We start from the raw sequence: 26,846 nt of genomic DNA, 5'->3' as shown, positions 1-26,846 counted from the left end.
CTTTAATTTGGTTATTTGCATGTGCAGTAAATGTATGTAAAATAAAAAGGTGCATGTGGGCGGTCTGCATATGTGCATTTAATGAGAGCATGAAACATTCATAACCCCTACTGCAGACTCGACGTACATTAAAGCAATATTTTTCTCTGTCTCTATCTTGTCCTTCTGAGTACTCTTTACGATATTGATCCATGTGCAAGAGACCCTGAGAGACAGTCTGACTGCAGTCTGTAGTCTAAGTGTTGATTGTTAGTCTCTCAAATACCCTGTTTTCTGCTCCTTCAAACCTCCTCCACCTCACCAAAAGCTCCCTCCTGTAATCTCTCTCCGTCTTCCTCCTCTCATACTCTTCCTCATTCTTTCAGTCGTGTGGTGGATCTTCTTTCATTCAGTGTAACGATGTGACTCAGAGACTAAATCAGAGTTAATTTCCACAGCTGTAATAGCTGAGTTTTATGTTGATTTGGTATAATGGTTTTTATAACCAAGAAAAGTAACTCTTGCTTTACAATCTGCAAAAATAGCAGCAATCTCAGGTATTCCAGAAAAACTGGATTTTGCCATCTCTAAAGAAAAGAATCAGAATCAGAAAGAGCTTTATTGCCAAGTATGCTTGTGCATACAAGGAATTTGTTTTAGTGACATAAGCTTCCAGTACACAATAATAAATTAGGCAAATAAATAAGTGTATAAACAATTGTGCTATAAATGATAATGGAACAGGATTGAGTAAGATGCAGGGATGTACTAGGATGGAAGGGTAACACATAAATATAAGGATATTGCACATTTTTATTGCATAAGTGGGGAACATGTAACAGTTCATGAGGTAGATTGCCTGGGGGAAGAAACTGTGCTTGTGCCTGACTGTTCTGGTATTTGCGGCTCTGAAGCGCCGGACAGATGGCAATAGTTCAAAGATGATTTTCTGAGCCTTTTTCCTCACTCTGGATGTATACAGTTCTTGAAGGGTGGGCAGGGGAGCACCAATAATCCTTTCAGCAGTCCGAACTGTTCTCTGTAGTCTTCTGAGGTCTGATTTTGTTGCTGAACCAAACCAGACAGTTATTTAAATGCACAGTACAGACTCAATGACGGCCGAGTAGAACTTTTTCAGCAGCTCCTGTGGCAGGTTAAAGTTCCTCAGCTGGCGGAGGAAGTACAACCTCTGCTGGGCCTTTTTCACAATGGAGTCAATATGATTGTCACACTTTAGGTCCTGAGAGATGGTGGTTCCCAGGAATCTGAATGACTCCAATGCAGTCACAGTGCTGTTTATGATGGGGAGCGGGGGGAGTGCACTGGAGTTTCGCCTAAAGTCCACGATCATCTCCACTGTTTTGAGCGTGTTCAGCTCCAGGTTGTTAAGACTGCACCAGACAGCCAGCTGGTCAAGCTCTTTTTCTGTAAGCAGACTCGTCACCGTCCCTGGATGAGGCCGATGACTGTAGTGTCTGCAAACTTCAGGAGCTTGACAGAGGGGTCTTTAGAGGTGCAGTCGTTGGTGTACATCGAGAAGAGCAGTGGGGAGAGAACACATCCCTGAGGGGCACCAGTGTTGGTGGAGCAGCTGTTGGACATGAATTTCCCCAGTCTAACTAGCTGTTGCCTATCTGTCAATCCACTGGCAGAAAGAGCTAGGAACAGGGTCAGTTTGGTCTTAGGGCTGTGCAAAAAATCGAACGCGATTTTCATGCACATCTCATCAGTAAAGACGCTCCTTTAATTAGAAGTATTATCTCCAGCACTTGTGTTAGATCAGGGTTGCCAAGTTTTCACAACAAATCCTTCCCCAGCGCTTCTCAAAACTAGTCCAAAACTTTTCGCGATTCCAGGAGGTTCCCAGATTTAAAAAAAAATGCTTCCCGGGGTTAAAATATACGTTTTTTTTTTTTTTTTTGGCATGGATGTCTTGGTAAAATTCACATATTAGGGGCTAAATATCACGTTATTGGTATTGGGGTAGCTTCGAACCGCGGACATGAAAAACAACCGCAGACTTGGCAACACTGGTTCAAGTGGAGCGGCAGTTACTACACAGAGCCGTCGTCTACTGACAAATAACACAAAATCGCTTTCAAAATCGACAAAGAATCGCCTCCGATTTTAAAATCTAGTTTGTGTAGATTGTCAGTGAATTACGGCTCGGTGTAGTAAATGCCAACCATTGTTGCCAAGTCTGTGGTAAGTTTGTCATGTCCATGGGTCGAATCGACAATACCAATAACGTGACATTTAGCCCCTAAAATGTGAAGTTTACCAAGGGAACCATGCCATAAAACTTAAATTGTAACCCCGGAAAGCAATTTTTTATCTCCTGGAAACGCGATTGGGCTACTTTTGGACTAGTTTTAAGAAGCAATTTGGGCAGGATTTGTTGTGAAAACCTGGCAACCCTGATCTGAACACGTGCTGGAGATAATACTTTTAATTAAAGGAGCGTCTTTACTGATGAGATGTGCATGAAAATTGCATTCGATTTTTTGCACAGCCCTATTTGGTCTGGAAGGCTGTTAGGATGATGGTGTTGAAAGCCGAAACTAAAGTCCACAAACAGGATCTTCACATAAGTCCCTGTTTTGTCCAGATGTTGCAGGATGAAGTGCAATACCATGTTGATGGCCAAACCATTCATCCATGTATCGTTCTTTTTATCAGTCCATCCAAACATAAATCTTTATTTTTATTTGCATATCCATCCATCCATTTATCTATTCATCCATCTTTCTTTTTATAAGTCCATCATTCTATCTATCTATCTATCTATCTATCTATCTATCTATCTATCTGTCTGTCTGTCTGTCTGTCTGTCTATCTTTCTGTCTATCTATCTATCTGTATGTCTGTCTGTCTATCTATCTGTCTGTCTGTCATTCTTTTTATATCCATCTGTCCATTAGTCCATCCATTTATCCACCCATCTTTCTTTTTATTGTTCCATTCTATTTTTTATTCCTGTCTATCGTGCTGCTCTGTCAATAAAGTTTATAAAAAACTTTGTCAAGCCAACATACACACTAATGGACTATGAGTCTTTTGTCCTGTCAGTCATGGACTGTCAATCAAATTTGCATACAAAACCAAATTAACCCCCGGAAATTATAAATTTCACATTTATATGTTCAAAATCGCATGTTTTTGGAATTTGCTCTAGTAAACACCAAATTTACAAGCACTAGCTATGATGGCATTCGGTAGCCAGCCTATCGGGCCGAGTTGTCTCAAGTGAGAAATATGCCATTGTGTTTTAGCACCAGTTTAATTGGATGTGGGTGACAGGAGAATAGAGGAAGGAATTGTCTATGTGGCAGTGTCTAATGGATTCAGAGCTAATTAAGTTCACACAAGAGATAGAGGCTCCCCACCATCAGAGGGACATAATGGCAGATTGTGTACGTGTTTGTGGGTTCACCCACACACATGCGAACGCGCTGAGCAGTAAACACAAGTTTGTTTCTAATCACACTATTGTCTCCGTTCTGCATGAGAGGATCAGAGGTGAGCAGCAAGCTCCTGTGGGCCTCTCTATCTGAGTATGCATGTTTCTTTGTTTTGGGCTTTTTTTCAGATCATTCCGTTTCACGCCCTCTCCTAGTTTTCCTCAATATCGGACTCGTTTCCTCCCTTCTAATCTTTGTGTCTTTCTTTTTCTACCTTCATTTCTCAGTGTGTTTGCAGACCTACTTGCCCTCCCTTTGAACGCCCATTTTACGGTATGTTTGCGGTGTTTGAATGTAAGGAAGCGAGGACACCGGGGGCCAAAATAAAAGCACAGGATGTTTTGGTGGTTAAGCTAAGACAAAACACATTGAGACTTGAAATTAATCTATTAGAAGTGTTAGAGAGGGGCAGTGAGGAAAAATAGCAAAAACAGGTTGGAAATTAATCAAGATGAACACAATTCTACAGTACTGACTGATTGTTTGAATTCCGTCTCTGGAAGCATGTGACGATGTGCATGCAGAGGATGCAAAATTAACATCTGTCAAACAATGAATGCCAGTAAAAATGACTTTGGAAAGTAAATAATAAAAAAGTTACTAGCCAGAAGTAGTAGGTACCGTTATGAGCTGCTACAATTACACTATACTTACAAAGTTCTGGCATGAAACGCTAAATGGCACAGTCCGATAGATCTAACTCGTTATGACATGACATCATCATCACGTCACACGTTCTCTCCTGTATCTATAGCCAATGAGCTCGCTGCTCAACATTCAAATACTTAGCTAATGTTTGTGGTAACTCCACTCCAGAAACCCTCCAGCTTCCCCAGCTCCACCTGTATGGATCTGCTATATGCACCCAATCATGTACTGTATGTTATTTGTGCAGCAGCAGTATTTCTTACATGCTCAGAGCAGCATGTTGGTGGATGTATTGGCAATAGCGAGTCTTGGTACTTGCTCTGCCACAGCAGATCTAAATCAAATCTAGACCAAATGCATTAACATTGTCATGTACATCACCATGCCAATCCCTTTGAGAGTTGTCATGACAGAAATGGTTTTAAACTAGGGCTGTCATTGTTAACGCATGTGATTCATTTTACAAATCCTAACCTATTCTAACCCTTTAACCGAATTTTGCTTCTCTGCTTGCGATTAGATAATTTTAAGCTGCTATACTCTGGGGAAGTTTTCAGTCCAATGATCCAGTAAGCAAATGCATTCAAACAATCTGTCCAAAAAAGCTCTAATATAAAGGAAACCAGGCTGATTACATCAAAGATTGCAGAGCTCTCTCATATTCCGTGATTGTTTCTGAAGAGCGCGCGCCCTTACAGTCGTGCTGTGTGAAGTACAGATTGAACGGATTGTCAACATCCCACTGCTGCTGTATGGCCAGATGACACGCAAACTACTGTTTCTCGAGTAAAGTTTTGATGGATGAATATTGGAATCAAGGTAAAGATGATTGCTGTGGCATACAGGAGTCATACAGTAAGCATGCGTGTGTCCGTTATATGAAGGCATGTATAAATGCTCTTGACGTACTGAACGCACCTTGTATTTATGCACAGCACAGACATTTACGCTCATTCACGTTGTTTCCACACACATTCACAATAATGAATGGATCTGTCTGATACAGTAGTAGATATAGGCAGTCAACAGGCGGTTGGTTTAGTTTTTTATTTATTAATTTTTTTGCCATATCCATGTGGTCCTGTTCAGTATCGCAACTTGAATTCTCTAAAATATAAAACAGTTATTCGCCGTTGCACTGTACACATACTATAGTTTTTTTTCTTTCAAATGTGCTTATATGTGCTCCTTTGGTGTCCTTTTGGAGTTTCTATGTGTCCTTTTTTGGAAAGAAATCTAAATTTATCTTTAAAAAGTCTTTCAGAAAATAGAGATTTTTGGGACTTTTGAGAGTTTACTTTGCTGGAGGTAGCAAATGATGACAAAATAAACATTTGAAACAAGATACATAGCCTATGCTTAATTTCATTAAGTGTGCAATTAATCGTGTTTAAAGTAGAGATGTTCCGATACACTTTTTCTCTTCCCGATACCGATTCAGATACCTGGGCTCAGGGTATCGGCCGATACCGGGTACTGATCCGATACCTTGGTATGTATCTTTATATACAGCTGTAGATACTACTAGCCCTGTGTAAATTGAGAGAATTATTTTATGGTGTGTTTCAGACTGATCCCTAAATAAAACATGAACAAATACATGGTGAACTACTGTACTCATTACAGTATTTTTATTATCTGACATGAATTTGACATGTCAGTAACTACCGGTACTACAGAGACATACTGCTAACCACTGATCTATAATATAGAATTATTTATTTTCTTAAGCAAAAAAGAACTTCAAATGTAACTGTATAAAAAACTGCAACAAATAAGTCAAGGAATATAAAAAAAATGATATATCAATCAGATAATATCTTTACAACAAAACAAGTAAAAAACAAGCAACCATCTAGCCATAATTATTATTATTAATAGAGACGTATTATTATTACTACATAGATACATAGCTAAATCTACTGTAGGCTACAACAGTAGCTTAATATATTGTCAATTTACTCATGTTAAGCCAAACATTTATTTTAATGGGCTGCCATGAAGATCTTTGAGTGTCTGTGTTTATGATATGACAGTTTTCTCAAATGAAACAGTAAATTCTTATGAAGTGACGGTTTATGCATTTGTGTCCTCATATAGTGACACACGGCAGAGACAACTGCGCCCATCACCCACAGAGATGTGGAATTTGCAGTTCATATATAGTCATATATAGATCAGTGCTGCTAACGCGTTTACATTTCTTCTTCGCTGCTCTAAACGGGTTGCTTGTGGCAACACAGCACAACTTCCTGTGTTTGCAATGCATTCTGAGCAGCGAATAAGAACTGTGCAGCGGTTAGGCAAAGCTAGCAGTCATAACTAGGTCTTGTTTAAGAAAATGGTTTCGGATCGGTATATGGGTTCATGTACTCGCCAATGCCGATGCCAGAATTTGTTGTGGTATCGGAGATATTTCCGATACTAGTATCGGAATCGGAACAACTCTAGTTTAAAGGGGGGTGAAATGCTATTTCATGCATACTGAGTTTTTTACACTGTTAAAGAGTTGGATTCCCATGCTAAACATGGACAAAGTTTCAAAAATTAAGTTGTACGTTTGAAGGAGTATTTTTGTTGCAAAAAAACCTCTTCCGGTTTGTCACAAGTTTCGGAAAGTTTTTTTCGAGTATGGCTCTGTGTGACATTAGATGGAGCGGAACTTCCTTATATGGGTCCTGAGGCACTTCTGCCGGAAGAGCACGCGCTCCTGTATAGCAGAGCACTGAGAGGCTGAGCACAGCCTGATCAGAGCGAGAGCGTCACGAAAAGTCACAAAAGGAGTGTGTTTTTGGTTGCCAGGGCAAGACAACCCTGCACAGATTACCAAAAGAGAAACAGCATTAAGGTACCAGTGGATGGAGTTAATTTAAACAGAGCATCAACGGAGTTGTGCAAGTGTTTTTGTTTGTTCCCTGCATTTCGGATTGCACATCGTTTATTGCTTAAGGATAATGCAGTCCCAACGAAAAAGGGTCATGATCGTGTGTTGGAACCGCATGCGGTGAGTAAAACTGCTTCAAATATCTCTGTGTTATTAACTTAGCTGTCAGCGCGTAAGCACATCAAGTAAACAACATGCGATGTTGTCATCAAACTGCACTTTCCACATGTACAGCTTAAAAAAAAAAAAAAAAGACGACATAAAGTGGAACTTAGTCATTTTCCAAAACCATTAAGCAAATATATAAGGTTTCAGTACATACCACATAGAGACGCCTTTGCTGATGCTGCTCTTGTTAAATTTCAGCCTCTGGATCTGTCTCACAGCTTCCAAACGCTCTCAACGCAAAAGCCTACTGGCTCTCGTGAATCTTTAGCTCCGCCCACACGTCACGCCTCCAGCCGGTCGTGTTTTTCCGGGAAAAATCGGTACAGACTATTTTTCTCTTATAAATATAATAAAACTAAAGACTTTTTGGAGATATGAAGGATGCAGTACTACTCTATAGGTACTCAAGATTAACAGGATATTGAGTGAAAACGAGCATTTCACCCCCCCCTTTAATCACAGAAAAGGGATGTGATTTATCTGAATTAAAATGTGAATCAATTGACAGCCCTATTTTAAACATCAGAAGTTTAATGATAGATAGATAATTTGTGTAAATGTAATTTAATTGAATTATTTAAATATTCGTCATTATTGGAACCCAAATAGTTGACGGAAGCAATTGTTGAAGTATTTGTTTGTCTGTCCAGTCATGTATGACAGCACATGTCTGTCTGTGTGTGTTTTATGGATGAATAAGTCATTAATCCATCTTGACTGACTGTCTGATGCTCTACTCTAGCATACACTTTGGTTTGTGTGTGTGTTCGCTCCTGCTGCATCTTGGAGTGTCTGACTTTATCAATTATCTGCTTTAATGAAATCGACTGAGATTCAGCTGGTGATTGAAGGTGATAAAGGGGTTAGAAAAGTGTCTGTGTAATAGATCTCCATGGCAACAGTCAATGGGAGTGAGTCACATTGATGGAATGGCCTCTGTTGGGAAGATGGGGAAATCAAATTGAGGCAGTTTCTATAGCGACGCTCCACTGCAGCTGCCTCTGCATCTGTCTCGGTGTGTGTGTGTGTGTGTGTGTGTATGTGTTGTTATATCTTAAGGAGTAAGAGCTCATTGGTGTCTAAAGTGACCTAACGACTAGCTATTTACACTCAAAGGATCCAACCATCACCTTCAGATAAAAAATAAATAAATAATAAAATGTGTAGTTTCACAAAGTGACTCATCATTTAATCTTTCTATAGCCCTCACTTACACAATACTCTCTTTTCCCCTCATTTGGACTTTTTTTAGACATCCGCGACCGCAGGAAGAAACCAGTCATGCTGTTCATTCACGGTGGCTCTTACATGGAAGGAACCGGAAACATGTTTGACGCCAGTGTGCTTGCGGCATATGGGAACGTCATTGTAGTCACCATGAACTATAGGCTGGGAGTTCTGGGTAAGTGTACTTCATTTATTTCCCATTAACTCTTCATGCAGGTCGGAAATCACAAGAGGCACAGAAACTGCTCCATATGGCAGAGCAGATCATTTCTTGTTTTACTTTGGACGTTTTCACACATTTTGCTATCATGTTTATTACAGATGGTAAGCATCGCTGCATCGGCATAAAAGTTAACGATGCAATGCATTGATTTAAAAAAGTGTTCTTTGGAGACAAGTTGGCAATTGTATCAAGATGTTTCGTTGTTGCAACATATGCTCATTGGAAATGCATGCCTCTATATATACATTTCTGCAAAACTGAAAAAACGTACCTACTATATATGTACAAATTGCAGATCTGTAGTTTCCAGTTGAAATGAACATTACCGGCAGTAAAACTCCAACAACTTTCACACAAAGTATGATTTAGAGGTACAGAGTTTTGTTTTATCAAGGGTAAATTTCACACAAATGCTTTCAGAATATTATGTTATGACTTGATTTGAATCACGTATTGAACATGTTTTAGCCCCACTCTCTGGACAATTCACTTTAAAATTGTTGTGAAACGTGCTGTAGGGTACATAATGTATTTGTTGTATTGAATCGAAAAAAACATTGCACTGCATCGTAATGAGGTTAATCACATTAGCGTATTTTCCGGACTATAAGTCACACTTTTTTTCATAGTTTGGCTGGTCCTGCGACTTATAGTCAGGTGCGACTTATTTATCAAAATTAATTTGACATTACCCAGAGAAATTAACTAAGACACCTGAACCAAGAGAAAACATTACCATCTACAGCCGCGAGAGGGCGCTCAATGCTGCTCAGTGCGGCTGGAGACGGTAATGTTTTCTCTTGTTTCTAAATAAATGCGACTTATAGTCCAGTGCGACTTATATATGTTTTTTCCCTCATCATGACGTATTTTTGGACTGATGCAACTTATACTCAGGTGCGACTTACAGTATAGTCCGAAAAATACGGTACATACATATCTGCTTCATATCTGTCTACATTGTATCGTAATGTTGGTTATGCATTGAGATGGGTATCACATTGGCCTCCGTTATGGAGATGCCCAACTCTAATGTTTTTGAAGGCAGCTTTGGGATTCATGTTTTTTATTTATTTGATTTCAGTTATTTCATTTTAGTAAATCCGTTCATTTGGAATGTTCATTTGGGCATTTGGAATGTTCATGTTTTGTGTTTCAATCATGTACATCAAGCAGAAGTTTTTGTCTGATGAACTAATTCACGGATTCATTTTTCTTTTGTTTATATTAACAGTATGTCAGTGACTAAAAACTGTGCAGAGAAGAGGGAATGAGATGAGCATTAAAAGCCAGGCAACATTTCCGGCTACACAACACTAATGTGGGGGCACTTTTAGCGGTCTGGTCAAGATAGTTAACTTTTAGTCTGGGTTTTAAATCTGGGTGAGTTGAGCCATTGATTTTCTACAGAAAAAAGCGCCAGCAGATCCCACAGTGCTCCAATTACAGGCTATAGGTCAATTTTTGCTTAATTGGTGTTATTATATAAGAGTCGCTTAAAGTAAATGCTGGATCAGAATAGCTCCCCGGGGAAGCTACCTGCTATTGTCATTAGAATGAGTTTCTTTATTCGTTTTGACCGCAAAGCTGAATATGCATAGTTCAGAAGTGTGAGAGTTACTTAAGGGTAATATGAGGACTTATGAAAGCGTTTTTGAGTTAAAGTGCTAAATCCTTTCTCATTTCCTCTCTCTTTCTCTCTTTTATTATTTTACAAGTCTGAAATATTGAAGAGTGATATATTCATGCAGATTAGCTTTGACTCTGTTTTATTGGGCCACAGCAGTTAGAAATATATGTTTCCATTTCTTACTTTAACTGCGGCACTGCCCAGAGCGGGGATAAAGCAGCCTTTAGATTTGCACTTAATAAAAAATAAATAAAAAAAGAAAGATGCTTGAGATGTTCAAAGCATTACTACTAAACTGCAGAATGGTTGGATCTGGTTTGTATTCGTAATACTTGTAATATATAACAAACACAAATACAGCTGAAGGGCTAAAGGCTGAGTCAGATGGTTCTAAGGCCCTGGGTGTGGTGCTTTAGCATTTTGACTTTCTCTGGTCGAATTAGTGTGTTATGTACTTGGCTCTGGAGCTTAGTGCAGATAGTGAAGCTTAGACATGTCAGCCTCTCAGCTCAGTTCTTCCTGCCATGCAAAAGACAGTGCTTATGTTTGTTTGTGAATGTCTTTCTCTCACTGCCTGTTTGTCTCTTCATAGACTCAAGACTTTCCCATCTAGATATAATGCAAAGAAACAAGGAATTTAAATTGAGGCAGAGGGAGAGAGTATGTGTGTGGGTCTACAGCATTGAAGCCACAGTGGGATTAGTAGTGACCTGTTAATTTAAATAAAAATATACATTTGAATGGTACCAAAACTGTTCATGGAGCAGTGCTGCAGAGTAACTAACTAAAAGTAGAGACACTACTTGATAGCTTGATAGTAGCTAAGCTGTTTTCAAACCGGTGTAGCTATCTCATTCAAGCTATTTTTGATGACATCACTGCATTCCACTTTTTTAATATCACATAGTTTGCACATTGATCTTTTTTATATATTGATCTTTTTTATATCATGTAGTGGTGGGAAATATGAACTCCATATTAAAGTTCAGCAAACTGATTAATTTGGTTAATTAACTTTTTGTGAACCAGTTTGTATAAATTAGGTGCTTATTTTATTACAGTAGCTAACATTATCCTAACAAACTGTTACACTAAACTAAAATACTGATTTATTTTAGGCCTTGTACTAAAGTTGTCATAAGATTTTTAGTTTGCTTGTTTCTTTAACACAATGTTTAAGTAAAACTAGTTATTCATCTGTTTTCAACTGAGTTACCGAGTTATATAATTTGGTGTGTCTTCTAGTTGTATTGATAATAATTTAATACAAAATTATAATTTCAAGTTTAATACAGTCACCCATATTGAGATCACTGTTTGTTTGTTTGTTTGTTTGTTTTTTTCCGCACCAGATCAATACTGCTCTAATTGAAATAATAAAGTTTGGGGTCAGTAAGATGTATTTATAATAAATAAATACTTTTATTTTGCAAGGATCCATTACATTGACAGTAAAGATATTTAAAATGTGATGGAATATTTCAAATTAATGCTGTTTATTTGAACTTTCTATTCATCAAAAAAGTACATATCATGCATATAAAGCAGTACAACTGTTTTCAACATAGATAATAATATGAGCACTAAATCTGCATATTAGAATGATTTCTGAAAGATCATGCAACATTGAAGGCTGTAGCAATGACATAATATTACTGTTTTACTATATTTTTGATTAAATAAATGCAGACATAGAGACTTTTTCCAAAAACATTAACTGGTCACCTTTAAAGCCGCAATATGTAATTTTTCTGCTTTAAAAATAGCAGAAATCACTATATCTATGTTATTTATATTTTTTAGTTGTGTACTTACATTATCCCGACAGTTTCCACAAACTTTCAAATCCTGAGAAAATTATAGTTTAATTAGAAGACACGGCACGTTTCTTTATTTCCGTTTTGTCGCCTGTCTATGGCGTCATATAAACTTTGACCCCTCTAGTTTATCTAACTTCCTGCGGATCCGCCAAATACAAAGGTGAACAAAAGCAAAGACGAGACGAAGAAGAAAAAGTAGTAGCTAGCCTTGATCGAGACTATTATATTTTATATTTATATTGTTTATATTCGTATTTAAACTTCAATCAGTAACTTAGTTATGGATCATGATTATGCTTTGCCTGCACGTTCTGTGAAGCACAAACATACGGGTTTAAATAAATGACCCGAGATGGTTTTGGGACAAGAGAAGCAACAAGACACGGGTTAATATTGGAGTTGCATTTCCAAGATAGAGTTTCGTGACAAGCTGAAACTACAGAGAGATGCCGAACTCGCTTGCATTCTGATAAACAGGTATGAATCCATTCAGCTAACTGTATCTATCCGTATATTTTGTGAAACGATGATGTCTTGTGTAAAACGCAGATGGACTAGCTCTCATGTATAGTATAATGTAAATCTACATTGGTTCTATATCTAGCTGGATAAAGTAGCTTCAAATGCAGTTCACTATCTTGTTTGATATCATAGTATAAACGTAATTATAATTATTAACGAAAGGCGACCGTGTTTTTTTAACATATATTACTACTAGCTAGATGGAATATTGATTTGATAGGGGTCTCATAATTCATATATCGCTCCGTTCGAAAAGAAGTGATTGTCAAAATACTAAGTTAGAATGAGTGAGGAATGTGGGAAGCGACAGAGCGCGTATTCCAATGATCAACAACTCCCATGAGCCTACGCTCTTTCCCGACGTCATCAAAGTACGTCTTATGTTATTATTGATTGAGTGACCCCTGGTGGCCAAAAATCCCATACTGTACGTTTAAAAAAAAACTTTGTATCGCTTTAGTGAACGATAGTATACATAAAAGTGTATCCCCCTTCATTGCTAGAGTTGTGCCATACCTGGACCTCAAGGACATCTGGTGCATGCAAGTCTCCACAAAGTTGAAATGTGATGCAGGATTTATAGCAGCAATGACAGGACACAATTAACATCAGCACATCTCATCATGCACTGGCAGCAGTATTCGGTCGTCACGCCCCTCCTCTCCACTTTCAGCTTCTGTCATGAGCCTGGATGTGGGCCAGCAATATGAGCACTGAGGCGACAGTAATTCAAGGAATTGCAGATCCTCTATCATCATGGGTCGTCATCTGAAATGAGAATGAGTGACGTGCTCAAACTATAATTTAGATAAAACCATTGGCCTGCACACAGTCTGTCACTTGTTCAGTCACAGATGCTTTGCTCGTTAGACTTATGGACTCAATTTATAGTCAAACCTCATCCAACTGAAAGAATTCGATTTCATTTTTAGACTTAAGGAAGATTGCATAATTCTTTCATTTAAAGGTTGTGTAGTTGCATGGGTCATTTGAAGGTTGTCTTGATTGTTTTAATATTATATAAGCCACTGGAAGATATTTTTAATACTTCATAGCTGCCATAGTCCATAGTATACCCCATAGTCGCTCTGGCTTTGCCAAGTGTCTGAGGTGCGAACTAAGATTTCAAATATCTGAACCATTGAATCAATACATTTTCACAATATTTTGATATATCTTAAATAGCAATAATCACAATGAAAAAAACAAGCACTTTGTTTTTAAATTAAAGTCAATTTAAAAAACATTGTTTATATGAAGTCATTAACTATTACTAATTATCATTAACATTTGAAAAAGGTTGAATTTGTTAGGCAGTGCATATATATTTACATGAACAAATTCAGAAATGCAGTAAAAAAAAGGGTTTTCATTGTTAGTTCGTGACTCTTAATGCATTCCCTATTGATAAATATTATAATAATTACTGATGAATATTTATTTAAAACTTTTACGAAATTAGATCAGGCAGTCTTATTGATCGATCCTGGATTAATGTTATTTCTATAATCGTTTTTTTTTTATGGAGTATGCAACCTTTTATTGTAATTCTATGTGATTTCCCTTGTGCTATTCACTGTACTGGATTGTTTTGCATTATTATTGTATTATTCTTAATGCATTAACTAGTGGTAACCATTTGGACCTTATTGCAAAAGTGTTTTAGATTATAAATGCAGTTAGATCTGCCAGTCTTATATTTGAACCCAGGGTTAACTTCAATTGTATTTTATAGAGTATATAACATTAGATAGGATTTTTATGTGATTTTACTGTCTTGCCTGTACTTTACTGTACATAATATCCAGTGAATATTCAAAATTAGTAGTTGAGTTGCACAGCTAAAAGAGCCAGTCTAAGGTTGACAGAACTTTAAATCTCCTTTTATTTCTTTGTTTGTGATTTGTTTAAATTGGTTTTGATGACTGACCCACAAGTCCATTAGCTCAGCTATATATACAGTACAGACCAAAAGTTTGTAAACATTACTGTTTTTAATGTTTTTGAAATAAGTTTCTTCTGCTCATCAAGCCTGCATTTATTCGATCAAAAATACAGAAAAAAAAAGTAATATTGTGATATATTATTACAATGTAAAATAATTGTTTTTAAATTTATTATACTTTAAATTATCATTTTTTTCTGTGATGCAAAGCTGAATTTTTAGGATCATTATCACATGATCCTTTAGAAATCATTCTAATAAGATGATGCATTATCAAAGTTGGAAACAGTTCTGCTGCTTAATATTTTTTTCAGAACATGTGATACTTTTTTAAGATACTTTGATGAATAAAAAGTAAAAAAAGAAAAAAAGAAAAAGAAGCTATGTTTTTAAAATATAAATATTTTGTAATAACAATATACACTACTGGTCAGTAATTTGGGGTCAGTAATTTTTTTCTTTCTTCTTTTTAAATAAGATCAATACTTTTATTCAGCAAGGATGTGTTAAATTGATAAAAAGTGATAGTAAAGAAAATATATGATTAGAAAATATATTATTATAATTTTTTGAATAAATGCAGTTCTTTTTAACCTTTTATTCATCAAATATATCAGACAGCAGAACTGTTTCCAACACTCATAATGAATCAGAATATTAGAATGATTTTTAAATGATCATGTGATCGACTGGATGTTACATGTGACACTGAAGGCTGGAATAATGATGCTGAAAATTCAGCTTTGCATCACAGGAATAATTTTTTTAAAAGTATATTCAAATAGGAAACTATTATTTTAAGTTGTAATAATATTTCACAATTTTACTGTTTTTTCTGTATTTTTGATCAAATAAATGAAGGCTTGATGAGCAGAAGAAACTTCTTTCAAAAACATAAAAAATAGTAATACGTCTGAATGCCTGTTATTGTTAGTATTGAGTGTCATGTTTGTGTGTGCATTGGAAACACTCTTGGATCGAATTTAGCTGAACTAGTTCATTATTTTTATATCATCTGTCACATAATATACAGTATCTCTTGCACAAACAAACAGACACACATAGTAAAAGGGCTTGGGTGGAAAATAAGCAATAGTTATAAATTCCTTATTTACACACACACTTCTTTCTCTCTCTCTTTATCCGTTCAGGTAGTTCTGTCTGTCTTTGTTTTTTTTTTTACCCTGCTGCAGGTTTTTCTGAAGAAAGCTTAAGTAGACTACAACAGCATTCATCATTGCTTTGACACCATCACTTGTACATACATCTTTTCCCTTCCTGCTATACTCAGTTTTTGCTCTGGTGAGCGGTGAGCTGCAGGTAGAAGTGCCATCTTCATATTTTTTTATTATTATTTATTTTTTTCACAGCATCGCCTGTTACCGTGACAGCGGTTGCCGTGGAGGCAATGATTTAGGCTTAGCACTGCATCTTTCTGTGGCTTGACGGGGAAAATGGTGTCTCGACCCCAAGCATCACCCGCTGGATATCACATCAGTACCTATACAAGAAAACATTTCTGAAATCCAGTGGATATTTCATTGTAGCATTCACTCTTATTCTTGTTTGTCTGTTATCTAGCTGAATCATTTTCTCATTTCTGTTTGTCTCTTGCTCTCTCTCTCTCTCAGTCTGGAGTGCATTCTGAAGGGAATTCATCTCCCTTTGTTAAATATGTAATGGATAAACCAGGTGCTCGCAAAGTCATTAAGAGCTTGACCTTGGCTTTGCTGAAAGAGAGACAGAGATGGAGAAAATAGAAAATAAAACTGGGTTGTTTTAGAGGAGGAGAGTGGGAAAGACAAAATATATAGTTTGGAAAATGTACGTATTGACAACAAGATGCTTCATGGTAAAATATTATCCCATTTTCTACACTATGTTATACTTTGAAGTACTTTGTTTGGTGTATTATGTCTACAATGGTAGTCATTCAAAATTATGGTACAGTACTTTTTCTAAGGTTACATTTAAAACATAATAACAGGCTGAAAATAAATAGTTGAATCTCAGGAAATCATGCTGTCACACATTAATAAAATCAGCAGTACAGTGCCATTATGTAGAAATACAAATATGAAAGCTTTACAATAAATTTCCATTTGTTAAAATTAGTTAAAAACTTCATTGAAAATGAAAGTAACACTTTTGTTTAGCAACCAATTCTCACTATTAACTAGTCGCCTTTTATCATGCATATAACCAGCTTATTGAATGTTTATTAGATCTTATAAACCACATATCCATGCCATATTCTGCATAATTTATATCCCCTAACCCGACCCCATACCTAAACTACAACTACCTAACTTACTTTTAATTAGGAGTTTATTTAGGCAAAGTCACAGATTATACATAGTTAACAGTCAAATTTGGTTTTCCCAAGCTAAAATGTGACCAAAATTAACACTGAAAAACATTTACTAATACACTATTTAATCAAAAGTGGTATATGTTAGTAGTATTTAATGAACCTGAGATAATGTGAATTAACAGTGAACAGTTGTTTGGTTCTTTATTAGTTAATATTAGTTGCTAACATTAACTAATGGGACCTTTGGACAATTCTCACCATTAACAAACCATTAACTATTACTTTTGCCTCAATAAACTCCTAATAGTTAGGAAGGAAAGTAGTTGATGAGTTTTTAGGTTTTAAGTATTAGGTTGGGTTTTTAGGTTAGGTTGTATAAGTGCTAACAAAGTGCCAATATGTTAATAATATGCATGCTAATAAGCAACTGGTGAGAATTGGTCCCTAGACTGAAGTGTCACTTTAATGACTATGTGATTTTACTTTGCCTTTTTCTTAAAATGTTTGGGGTAAAATATAACTTGGATATGTTTTATGAGATTCACCACCAGATAAAGTAGAACGAAAGGGTGAAATGTGTATTGTGCTGCTTAAAACTGCAATTCTGGTGCTGTTATAGACACCTGCTGCTGTCTGCAACACACAGACTGACACTGAATCAACAACTAGAAGTTCATGAAGAGTAATGACATTCATGTGGAAGGTGGAAGCACTGATGGTTAGTGGGGGGTCTTATTTACGTGTGAGCGTGTCCTGACAAGGTTGAGGGAGATATTAAGACATGAACGAAGAGCCAAGCTCCAGATCCTGACCATCCGAGCAGTTTCCATAGCAACCCAAGGCAGAACAGATAAGCTGAGGTCTCTTGACTCCGAGAGTGAGGGAGAGAGAGAGAGAGAGAGAGAGGAAGAGAGAGATGGGAAAAATCAGAAGAGAGAGACTGAAAGATCAGGGAGGAACAATAATGAAAGATACATGAGAGATGGAAGGATGACATAAATAAGAGGTCTGATCTTGAAGCACACACACACACACACACACACACACATTTCCCATCACGTGTTTCATTCATTCATTTGGGTTTCTTTTTTAATTGCTCTTTTGCCCTCATCACATATTTTCTTGCAGTTTCTCCCTTTCCCTTCATTATCTATTGCCTCGTTTTCCAACCTCCTCGACGAGATCTAAAAAAAAAAAAAAAAAAAAAAAAGATTAACGGCGCTCATGGATGTATTACACCGTAGACATGTTTTCTGTAACTTCCTGGAAACTTATGGCTCCATTATAGTTGGAGATAAGTTTCCTCAAGCTTCTGACAGACAGGAGAGAATTCACCCGGATTTGAGCAACTTTGCTTCAAACAGCTGACACAACTTTTGTGCTTATAGAGCGAGTCTGTGTTCGGATGTTGGAGTTTTCCACCTGACAGGTGCTTTAACCTGTGGGAATTACAGCCTTGGATTTTGAGTGGGTACAGAAGGAGACAAGGCCCATATGTATCAGCCATCTCTGGGTTTGACTGGCGGTTGAATTCAGCTTGTTGTCATATGGGGATTTTGTAGATGTATTTGGATCTAGAATAAACACAGACCCTAAAACAATGCTCAAGCTATTTTTTTATACATATATTTTAAATTTCAAGATTTTCACTGTTCTTTCCGTTATCATTGAAATTCAATTTTAGCCTTTTTCGACATGTCTGTTCATATAAGATGGAAAATGAGACATCTTTATATGTCTCTATTCCCATTCTAGTGCACACTGACTGGACTGTGGCCTCTGGTCACATCCTCTCTGGACCGCACAACTGGGCTTTTTTAATCCTGCTGCTCTCTTGTCATCTCTTCTTGTCTCTTCTGTTTTGAACATCTCTGTAGCATTTTAACTACACATACACACAGGGCAGTATCAGTCACATTGATAATGGCTGTCAGACAGATTTGCATAAGCTGAAGGACAGGTGGAGGATGTGACCAGTGGCTAGTGATTGATTGACAGCTGAGGGCCGCCCCCTGCCTGACAAAACATACAGGAATGCCAGATGTAAAATTGCATTTTAATAAAATATTAGTGTATTTAAAGCCCAAGGAATGCAGGAGAAATGGAGGAGAAGGAGATTAAGTGACAGGGATGAAGCTTCCTTTTCTTCCATTAGGTTGCAAAACCTTTTATCAGCCTGTAAAAGAAAGGCAGAATGATGTATACAGCAGCCCAAAGAATTAATTGGATACTTAAGCCACTTTTCAAGTAAAACATTTGACAAAATGATCTTTTAGTTAGGTTTAAAATTATAAAATGATTCATATTTTACAATTGAAAGAGTAATGCACACAAAATTATTTCATGATTTACTCAACGTTATGTTGTTGCAAACCTACATGACTTTCTCTTTTTCACAGAGCACAAATGGTTTATTTTCAAAGCAGTTCCTAGCCATTCTTTTTCATATAAGGAAAGTGAATGAGAACTAGGACTGTCAAGATCCATAGTGACAAAAACACAATAAAAGTGGCATGACTCATGCTCTATATTCAAAGTTCTCTGAAACATGTAATATGATGAAATATTCCTTTAAGACAAAAGGTATTTGGAAACTTTCTAAAGATCAGATTTGGGGAAAGTTTCTATAGTTGTCCCCTTCTCCATAGTTAATGAGTTGAACTACTAAATTTGCTATGACACATGTACGAACCTGGAAGTGAAAAGCCACTAAAAATCATTTTAATGGCCAGCTGGTTAAAAGCAACTGCAATAAACTCAAGCAAGGTTATTTTATATTGATATTTTGCATCAGTTACAATGAATGCATTTTGTTTCTTTTTGTGGCCACTGTATGTAATACATAGTTGACATTGCCTGCCCTAGTTAGTATAAATATCCCATGTCTTCCCAAAAAGTAATGTCACCCACCCTTTACATTTATAAAATGATCTGGAAATGTCAATTTTCTCCTCTCCTTTTTTTTTTTTTTTTTTGGCTTTATGCTCAATCTCTCTCCATTTTAAGGTCATAACTGTGGAGATCAGCTGCCGCCCTTCCCTCAGCTCCCATTTTCCTTTCATGCAAATTAGATCAGAAGGGACTGCACAAAGCCGCAATTACTTCAGGTTAAACACACACACACATCGCATGGATGACTGATGGAAAGTAGCATATGGGGAGAGAGGGGGTGGTTTAAGGTTCATTTCAGGCTGCAATTTGGTGTAATCAGGTTTGCATATGCCATATTGCGTGTGTTTAAACGTGTAAGACTGCATACCCATGTGCCCAAGCGCCCCTACCCTACATTCGGTGCAAAATTCCAGGTTTGCAAGCTGCTCATGCTAATTAACTAATTAACTCATTAACCAATTAACTGGTGCATTCTGGGGAAGCAGCCCATTTCCTGTCAGCGTGTTTTCACGCTGGTCTTGCAGCCTCAGGGGATGGTGATATCTCTGCTAGTCTCCTTTCATTCCACTGTCTTGCACTGAGTGTTTAATAAACCTCCCACACTCTGCTGAGTAGAAACAAAGACCTCCACCGCTATTATCACTACTTATTTATTCCAATGATTCTTTTCTATAGGAAGAAGAATTTCGTGGTGGGGGGGGGGGTGACTCGTCCTCTTCGGTTTGTGGTGCTCAGCAAGGCGTACTCCTTGTTTCACTCTTCTTTAGACATCACTGAAGTATCTAACAGCAGTGTACCTCGGTCATAACTCTTAGACTATTCAAAGGCTTTGGAAGCTGCACACCTCTAGTGCTGAGCCAATCAGGTGTTCCAGAGCCTACGTGTCGATGTGGGATTGGACGGGACGGTGCTAGAAGCACTAGTATATGATTTGAAATCAACATGTGTTTGTTTTTCCCCTTCCTTAATGCAGACAGAGAAACATTTTTGGATTCTGTGGATTCTGCATACAAACAGTTTAGAGGAGACAGAGACCGGCTAGAATCATCAATGAGATGTTTAACTGTATTAGTCCATTCTGATCCCAATTGTTTTCTTTTTTTAATTCATCTACCTCTAATTAGATTTCATTGTAATTACTCAAGCCTGCTCTGCTCATCTTGATGCTTAGCTTGCTGAAACAACCTTTGTGTTAATTGGTTAATTAATAATTAGGTAATAGCTTGGAATGATAAGCACTGATTATTTCACAAACAGAACTGACAGACAGACGGATAGATAGATAGATAGATAGATAGATAGATAGATAGATAGATAGATAGATAGATAGATAGATAGATAGATAGATAGATAGATAGATAGATAGATAGTGTCATGATCTTGTCTTTGAACTGCCGTTAATCCACCACACAGAGTTTCACTCTACACAGTACACCCTGGACTACATTTCCCATGCTCCATTGCACCAATCACATTCACCTGATAACAATCACACACACACCACAATCATCAGACATTCTTTATAAGCATTGGATTTCCCCCCACACACTGCCGAGTATTGTTCTGCACATATCCCTCTCCTAGAGATAGCTGCAATACCAAGCCTTTCCGTGTTTGTTTTCATAGTCTTGTTTCAGTTTATGGTTTTCATAGTCTTATCTTAGTTTCTAGATTTCATAGTTTAGTCTTTTTTCTGCCTTGCCCTGTTTCTCGTGTTTTGACCCTTTGCTCTGGATACTGGATTACCCCTCTTGCTTACCCCTCTGGATATTGTTTGTTCACCAAATACCCACGCTTGCCCTAGGAATATTTGTCTTGCCCTCTATATACCTGTTTGCCAGTGTTTGACCCATGCCTGTTCCAACCACGTCTCTGTGTAATACAAGCCTTGCACGTGGATCCGCATGTCTAACGTCAGCCCCATTACAGATAGATAGATAGATAGATAGATAGATAGATAGATAGATAGATAGATAGATAGATAGATAGATAGATAGATAGATAACAGCATGCCTCCAGGAATAGTGCACCCTGACTCATTGAGGTTGTGCCATAAAGGTGTAACTTTGGTTTGAGAAGTGGGGGGGGACACAAAATGGGGAAAATGTTTTCGATTTGAATCCCATTTCCTCCATTTACATACAGTTAGGGACTATGGTGATACAAAATCCAGGAAATACTTAAGTTGTTTATAATGATAAATTCTGCCAAAAAGAATAATAGACTACTATGTATAAGAAAAAGATGACTTACTTTATTTATTGTTGAATAGCCAAGACTTGAGGGAATAACATTATAAAGTCAAAAACTTTCACTAAAAATTTTCCCTGTCTCACCTATGAAATATGAAAATGTGCTGGCCTGTTTCTGACATGACATAATTAAAATTAATTACCTGACCCTTTACAAAGCACATACCTGCAACTCTGAGCTACTTCTCCCTGCCTCACCCTCCCTGTCTTTAATCAGCTTCACCTCATCTGTTCTCTGATATGAAAGCATGGCATAAAAAAATAAATAAACACAAGTTCATCACAACTGAAACTATATTATAACAGTCAACTGATTCTGTTTCTCTCCCACCACACAAGTGAGCAGGTAAATAATATGAAACCACACCCATGTGATGATGTGACCATGTTAAAAAAATATTCTAAACAAATAACAACACGCAATTTGGCTCCTACAAGAAGAACATTTAACTTGATAATATTCAAACTGTATTCATTATTCATCATGTACACTTCTTCCCTTTTATCACCAACAAATCAAAATCACCAGGCCTTTCATACAGCACATAACCTCCCTGTAACATTGTGCTGCTACTGCTCTATCTCACCCTCTCTGTTCTGAAGCAGCTCCACCTCATCTGTGCTCTGATATGAAAACAACTGAGTTATGATCATATTGAGTCCACATAGCCAGAAAAGAGTCTCTGGATGTACATTTTAAAAACTGGGTGTGCTACATTAATTTTCAGATTAATGTGTAAAAAAAAAACCCTGACTGCGTATCAATAACTTTACAGACTAGACTGGGCTGATGTGTAAAACTATACTCAGGCTCATCACATAACCATAACACTATATTAAATTTAGGCTAACTCAGGCTAGCTCGACATTAAGCCTTAATGTCTAATTTTTACAAATTAACTTCCATTTTAAATGAACAAATATTGTAAGTGAACAACAATAGCTCAAGTTTAGAAAAACATTTATTATTAAGACTTATTTTTTTCTGCATCTGAGTATAATGAGTTGAGTAGCCTATAACAGCAGCCAGAGTCTGATTGTCATACATTGCTGACAGAAAACGCTGCTGTTTAAAGTGGACACAGAATGTTCTAGGCAACATTAAATGTTTAGGTTAGCTAGCTAACGGTCTGAATTGACCTAGCAACAGTGTATGTTAACGTTAGCTCATCAACAGGTGTAGACCATAGACTGTAAAAAAATAACTAGACAGACATTTTGATTACCCTGACCTGAGCTAATTTACTGAATCAACTAACTCACAACTCCTTTCTTTTTTTTCATCCATGACCTTAAAGTAATCTGTTGCTGGCGTTTCATGTCTGACTGTGATACCGGCTGCTCAGTAGAAGTTTCAGTGCGCTTACACTATTTCGAGTGTGCACGAGACGTCCCTGCCTGTACGCGGACGCGCGCGTCGACACAGAGAGACGGGATGTCTGTTCTGTTCTGCTCGGTCCTACTCCTCCGTGACGATGACGTCGCGCGGTTAAAAAAAAATCATAACAAACTAATTTGAAAGTGGGGGGGGGCATGAACGGGATTTTGAAAAGTGGGGGGGACATGTCCCCCCTGTCCCCAAAGGAAATTACGCCCGTGGCCATATGCAACAGGTGGTCTATGAGCGGAGGTCGGTGCATGTGCCGTCTAGGGCTAAGACTCATTGGAAAAGCAGCTTTATTGAAATTTAGAGCACTGCAGTCAGTGCAGACCTAAGTATTCGTTTGTATGTTTATTTTGTTGCTTGATCAGTGTAGGGTATTCAAGCATGTTACACATATCTGCATTCAAAATCAATTAACATGCAGTAAACTGGCTGCTTTATTCTCAAATGTTCCCCTCCACTGAGGGTACCACACTGAGCTGTGTTTACTCATGTAAAGAAGTCATCATGTAATCACAGCCTTGTTCACACAATCAATGTGAGTTAAATTCAACATTGAGAGCTTTATTAACTCAAACATGGCAGCAAGCAGCACAGCAGCCATGAGTTCCCTGTCCACTTTTCCATTCTGTTCTGTACAATTAGAATAATTTGTAATAAATATTTTTTATATTTTCATTTCATTTATTTATTCTCTTATCATGGTAATGCAACACGAAATACCACAACAACAATCCAACAAACACAAAATACATTCCATGACAAGAAGAACAGGAGTAAGATGAAGAAAAAAATCTTACAAACTCCTACCCCATTATAATTTTTTTTTTTTTTTTCAGTTAAAGTGTCCACATATGTGTGTCTATTTTTAGTATGTGGACACACCTGTCCTATTATAAAAATCAAAAGTGTAGTTATTATCATTAAATATGTTGAAAACCAGAATGTAACTTTTTGATTTCATTTTGAACTGTAGTATACATCTTAAGTTGCTTAATAATTGAATTCTGTTAAACTACATTTTTAGAAATGTTATGACTAAAAGTGTGCTGATGCTATATTTCTTTCAGATAAATGGTAGATACTTTGACATTATTTTTAAGTGTCCAAATCATTTTTGAGGCCACTGTACAGTATATACAGTATGTGTGTGTGTGTGTGTGTGTGTGATATCAAGAAAATCATTTTATCTGAAATGCAGAAATAAAATATGACTTTTTTAGATTGATCAAAGGTTAATTTGTAAAATCTGAGGCAGAAAAATAACATCCAGAAAGTCCAAAGATATGAGACTTTTCTAACTGGAGACATGGGAGTCCTAGCTGGCTGACTGTGTGTTTGTGTGAGCCCAATTAAGACACTCTTGCAAGCTGAGAGTTTGGCTGCATTCCTTGGATGGATGGTCTTCTGCAGCGTCTTTTCAGTCCCACCAGTGGTTTCTCTTGCTTCACGTTGAGGTTGGCTTTTGTTTAATCACTCTGGATTTGTATGTGGAACCCAGAACTAGCAGGACAGTTACAGATCAAATTAAAGATCTATATGTGGCTAAAGAAATACACATGAAGTATGGAAGGAGGGAATATTGGTTCGCCTTTGCTTAGCGTTCTCATTTGATACATTTTATAACTTTACGGCACTATATACTGTGCTGAATTAAAGATGTAGCTTTACCTCATCTTTCTTTTGTCTCGTCCATTCTATACCTTTACACATTTACACAATCGTTTTTTCTGTCATTCTCATTCGTATCTCCACACCAGTTTCATTTATATTAAGCATTTTGCTGCTTCACGCTGTATTTGCTTTCTAGCATACTTTTTATGTATGCATAAATTCATATGATGTATAATTCAGTATGAAGCTTAGAGTTCGGCACCCAGCACTTCACTTCAACAATACTGCTGAAATTACTCTTGGGAAGAAAATTACAGAGTGTGTCAACCCAAGAACTGTCACTCTGAACTAATGTTGTCATTTTGTAGGATTTCCTTACGCTGAACCTCAATAGGTAATGCCTTTGGTGTCACTGTTTCAAGAAGCAGTAGGGACAGACATTGTGGGACAATTCACACACACTTTTCAACATAAAACTAGATTTTCTTTTCCTCCATAGTAATATAACGGAGCAATCACTTCTGTCAAACATTTTAAGTGCCTAAAAAAATGTGACACATTTAATTGGTTAACTTCATTCTTAAATTCGCTGCAGTCAGTTCTGGGATTTTTAGGTCACTTGATAAATTCATGGGTTAGTTAGACTTGTGGCAACATTTCTGCTTTGAATGTGAGGAATTTCTTGTGTATACACACACACACACACACACAAATACAGAATTCATGTATTAAAATGTAACTTAGTGTAACATTGGTTTTTTTTATGACTGCATTACTGTACAATCATTTATGTAATTAATTTGTGTGACGGGGAGCTTATCAAAATTTAAGGTTTGTTTTACAAGTTTGTACAGTATGTAAAATACTTGTATGCTATGTTAACTACAAATTTTAAAGTTTGTACTTTACCATTACCAGTGCGGTATATAAAGTTCTTCGCTTTATCTTAAGAAAAGTAACTTTCAGTCCCCACTGAGTATAATTTGATCAAACAAATTATTGTCCACTCATGCAATCACAATAAAATGAAATTTCCAGCAGAATGATTGGTTGAAAACAATTCAGCATACAATATATGCAGGAACCGTCTGCTTAAGACATGTTTCTCACACTAACACAAATAACACTGTGACAAAAGCTGTTCAAAAATCAATTAGTTTGGGATATGCATCAGGAAAAATGTACCGTTAGCTAGTGATGTCATAGTTAACATGATTACCAACAACATTTGCTTATCCAACTTTTTTCTACTTGTCATGTGATTTCCCCAGTGTTTATCCTCCAAGTGCTGCGAACGGCCAATCAGAATGGAGTATTTCAGAGAGCTGAATAACAAATGAGGTCAATTCATTAGAGTCGTCACTGTTTTGACTGATGACACTCTGTTTTATTAAAGATGGTAATCAGGAACATTCCATTTTCTCCCCAGTCAAAAGATCAGTCCACAATGAATACCTCACAGGAAATTCGCTCGAGCTCAACTGTTGAACCGATTTCATGACAAGGGCAGGACGTGTTTACTGACCAGACAGAACAAAGTACCATGTAGTCTCTGGAGTTCTGGCTCCGTCCTTCGTTCATTCCTTCCCTCTATCCTTCTTTTCTATGCACTCTCACCCTGGCTGACAGGTCCAGGCCCATGGCTGTTATGACAGCCTGTCAGACTACATTCACAACACTCTCTCTCTTTCTTTCAGTGTCCCTCGCCAGGAAATCGTGTTGTTCATGCTCTCTCTCCGCTTGTTGTACTCTTCCGTCCCACTCCTCCTCATCATCCATCATTCTCTCATTGTCTGCTTTACTTCCGTTCCCCTCGTCTCAAACATTAATAGCCACCCATCTATCCAAATCACCACAGCAACATCTGTCTCCTTTTGCTCCAC

General features: G+C 37.2%; 1 protein-coding gene across 2 annotated transcripts in view; it reads left to right on the top strand.

The window, feature by feature from the left end:
• Positions 1–26,846, top strand: part of LOC113105858 (neuroligin-2-like) — a 145,024-nt gene that overhangs the window by 86,747 nt on the left and 31,431 nt on the right. For both annotated transcript variants that reach the window (XM_026267209.1, XM_026267208.1), the window contains one exon: positions 8,393–8,542. In XM_026267209.1, the coding sequence (XP_026122994.1) occupies positions 8,393–8,542 (150 nt within the window). The remainder of the gene's footprint in view (positions 1–8,392; positions 8,543–26,846) is intronic.

This window comes from Carassius auratus, chromosome 7, assembly GCF_003368295.1.
Source record: "Carassius auratus strain Wakin chromosome 7, ASM336829v1, whole genome shotgun sequence".
In the NCBI taxonomy this organism is placed as follows: domain Eukaryota; kingdom Metazoa; phylum Chordata; class Actinopteri; order Cypriniformes; family Cyprinidae; genus Carassius; species Carassius auratus.
The sequence above is the reverse complement of the archived record's forward strand: the minus strand, read 5'-3'. Positions and strand labels throughout refer to the sequence as shown.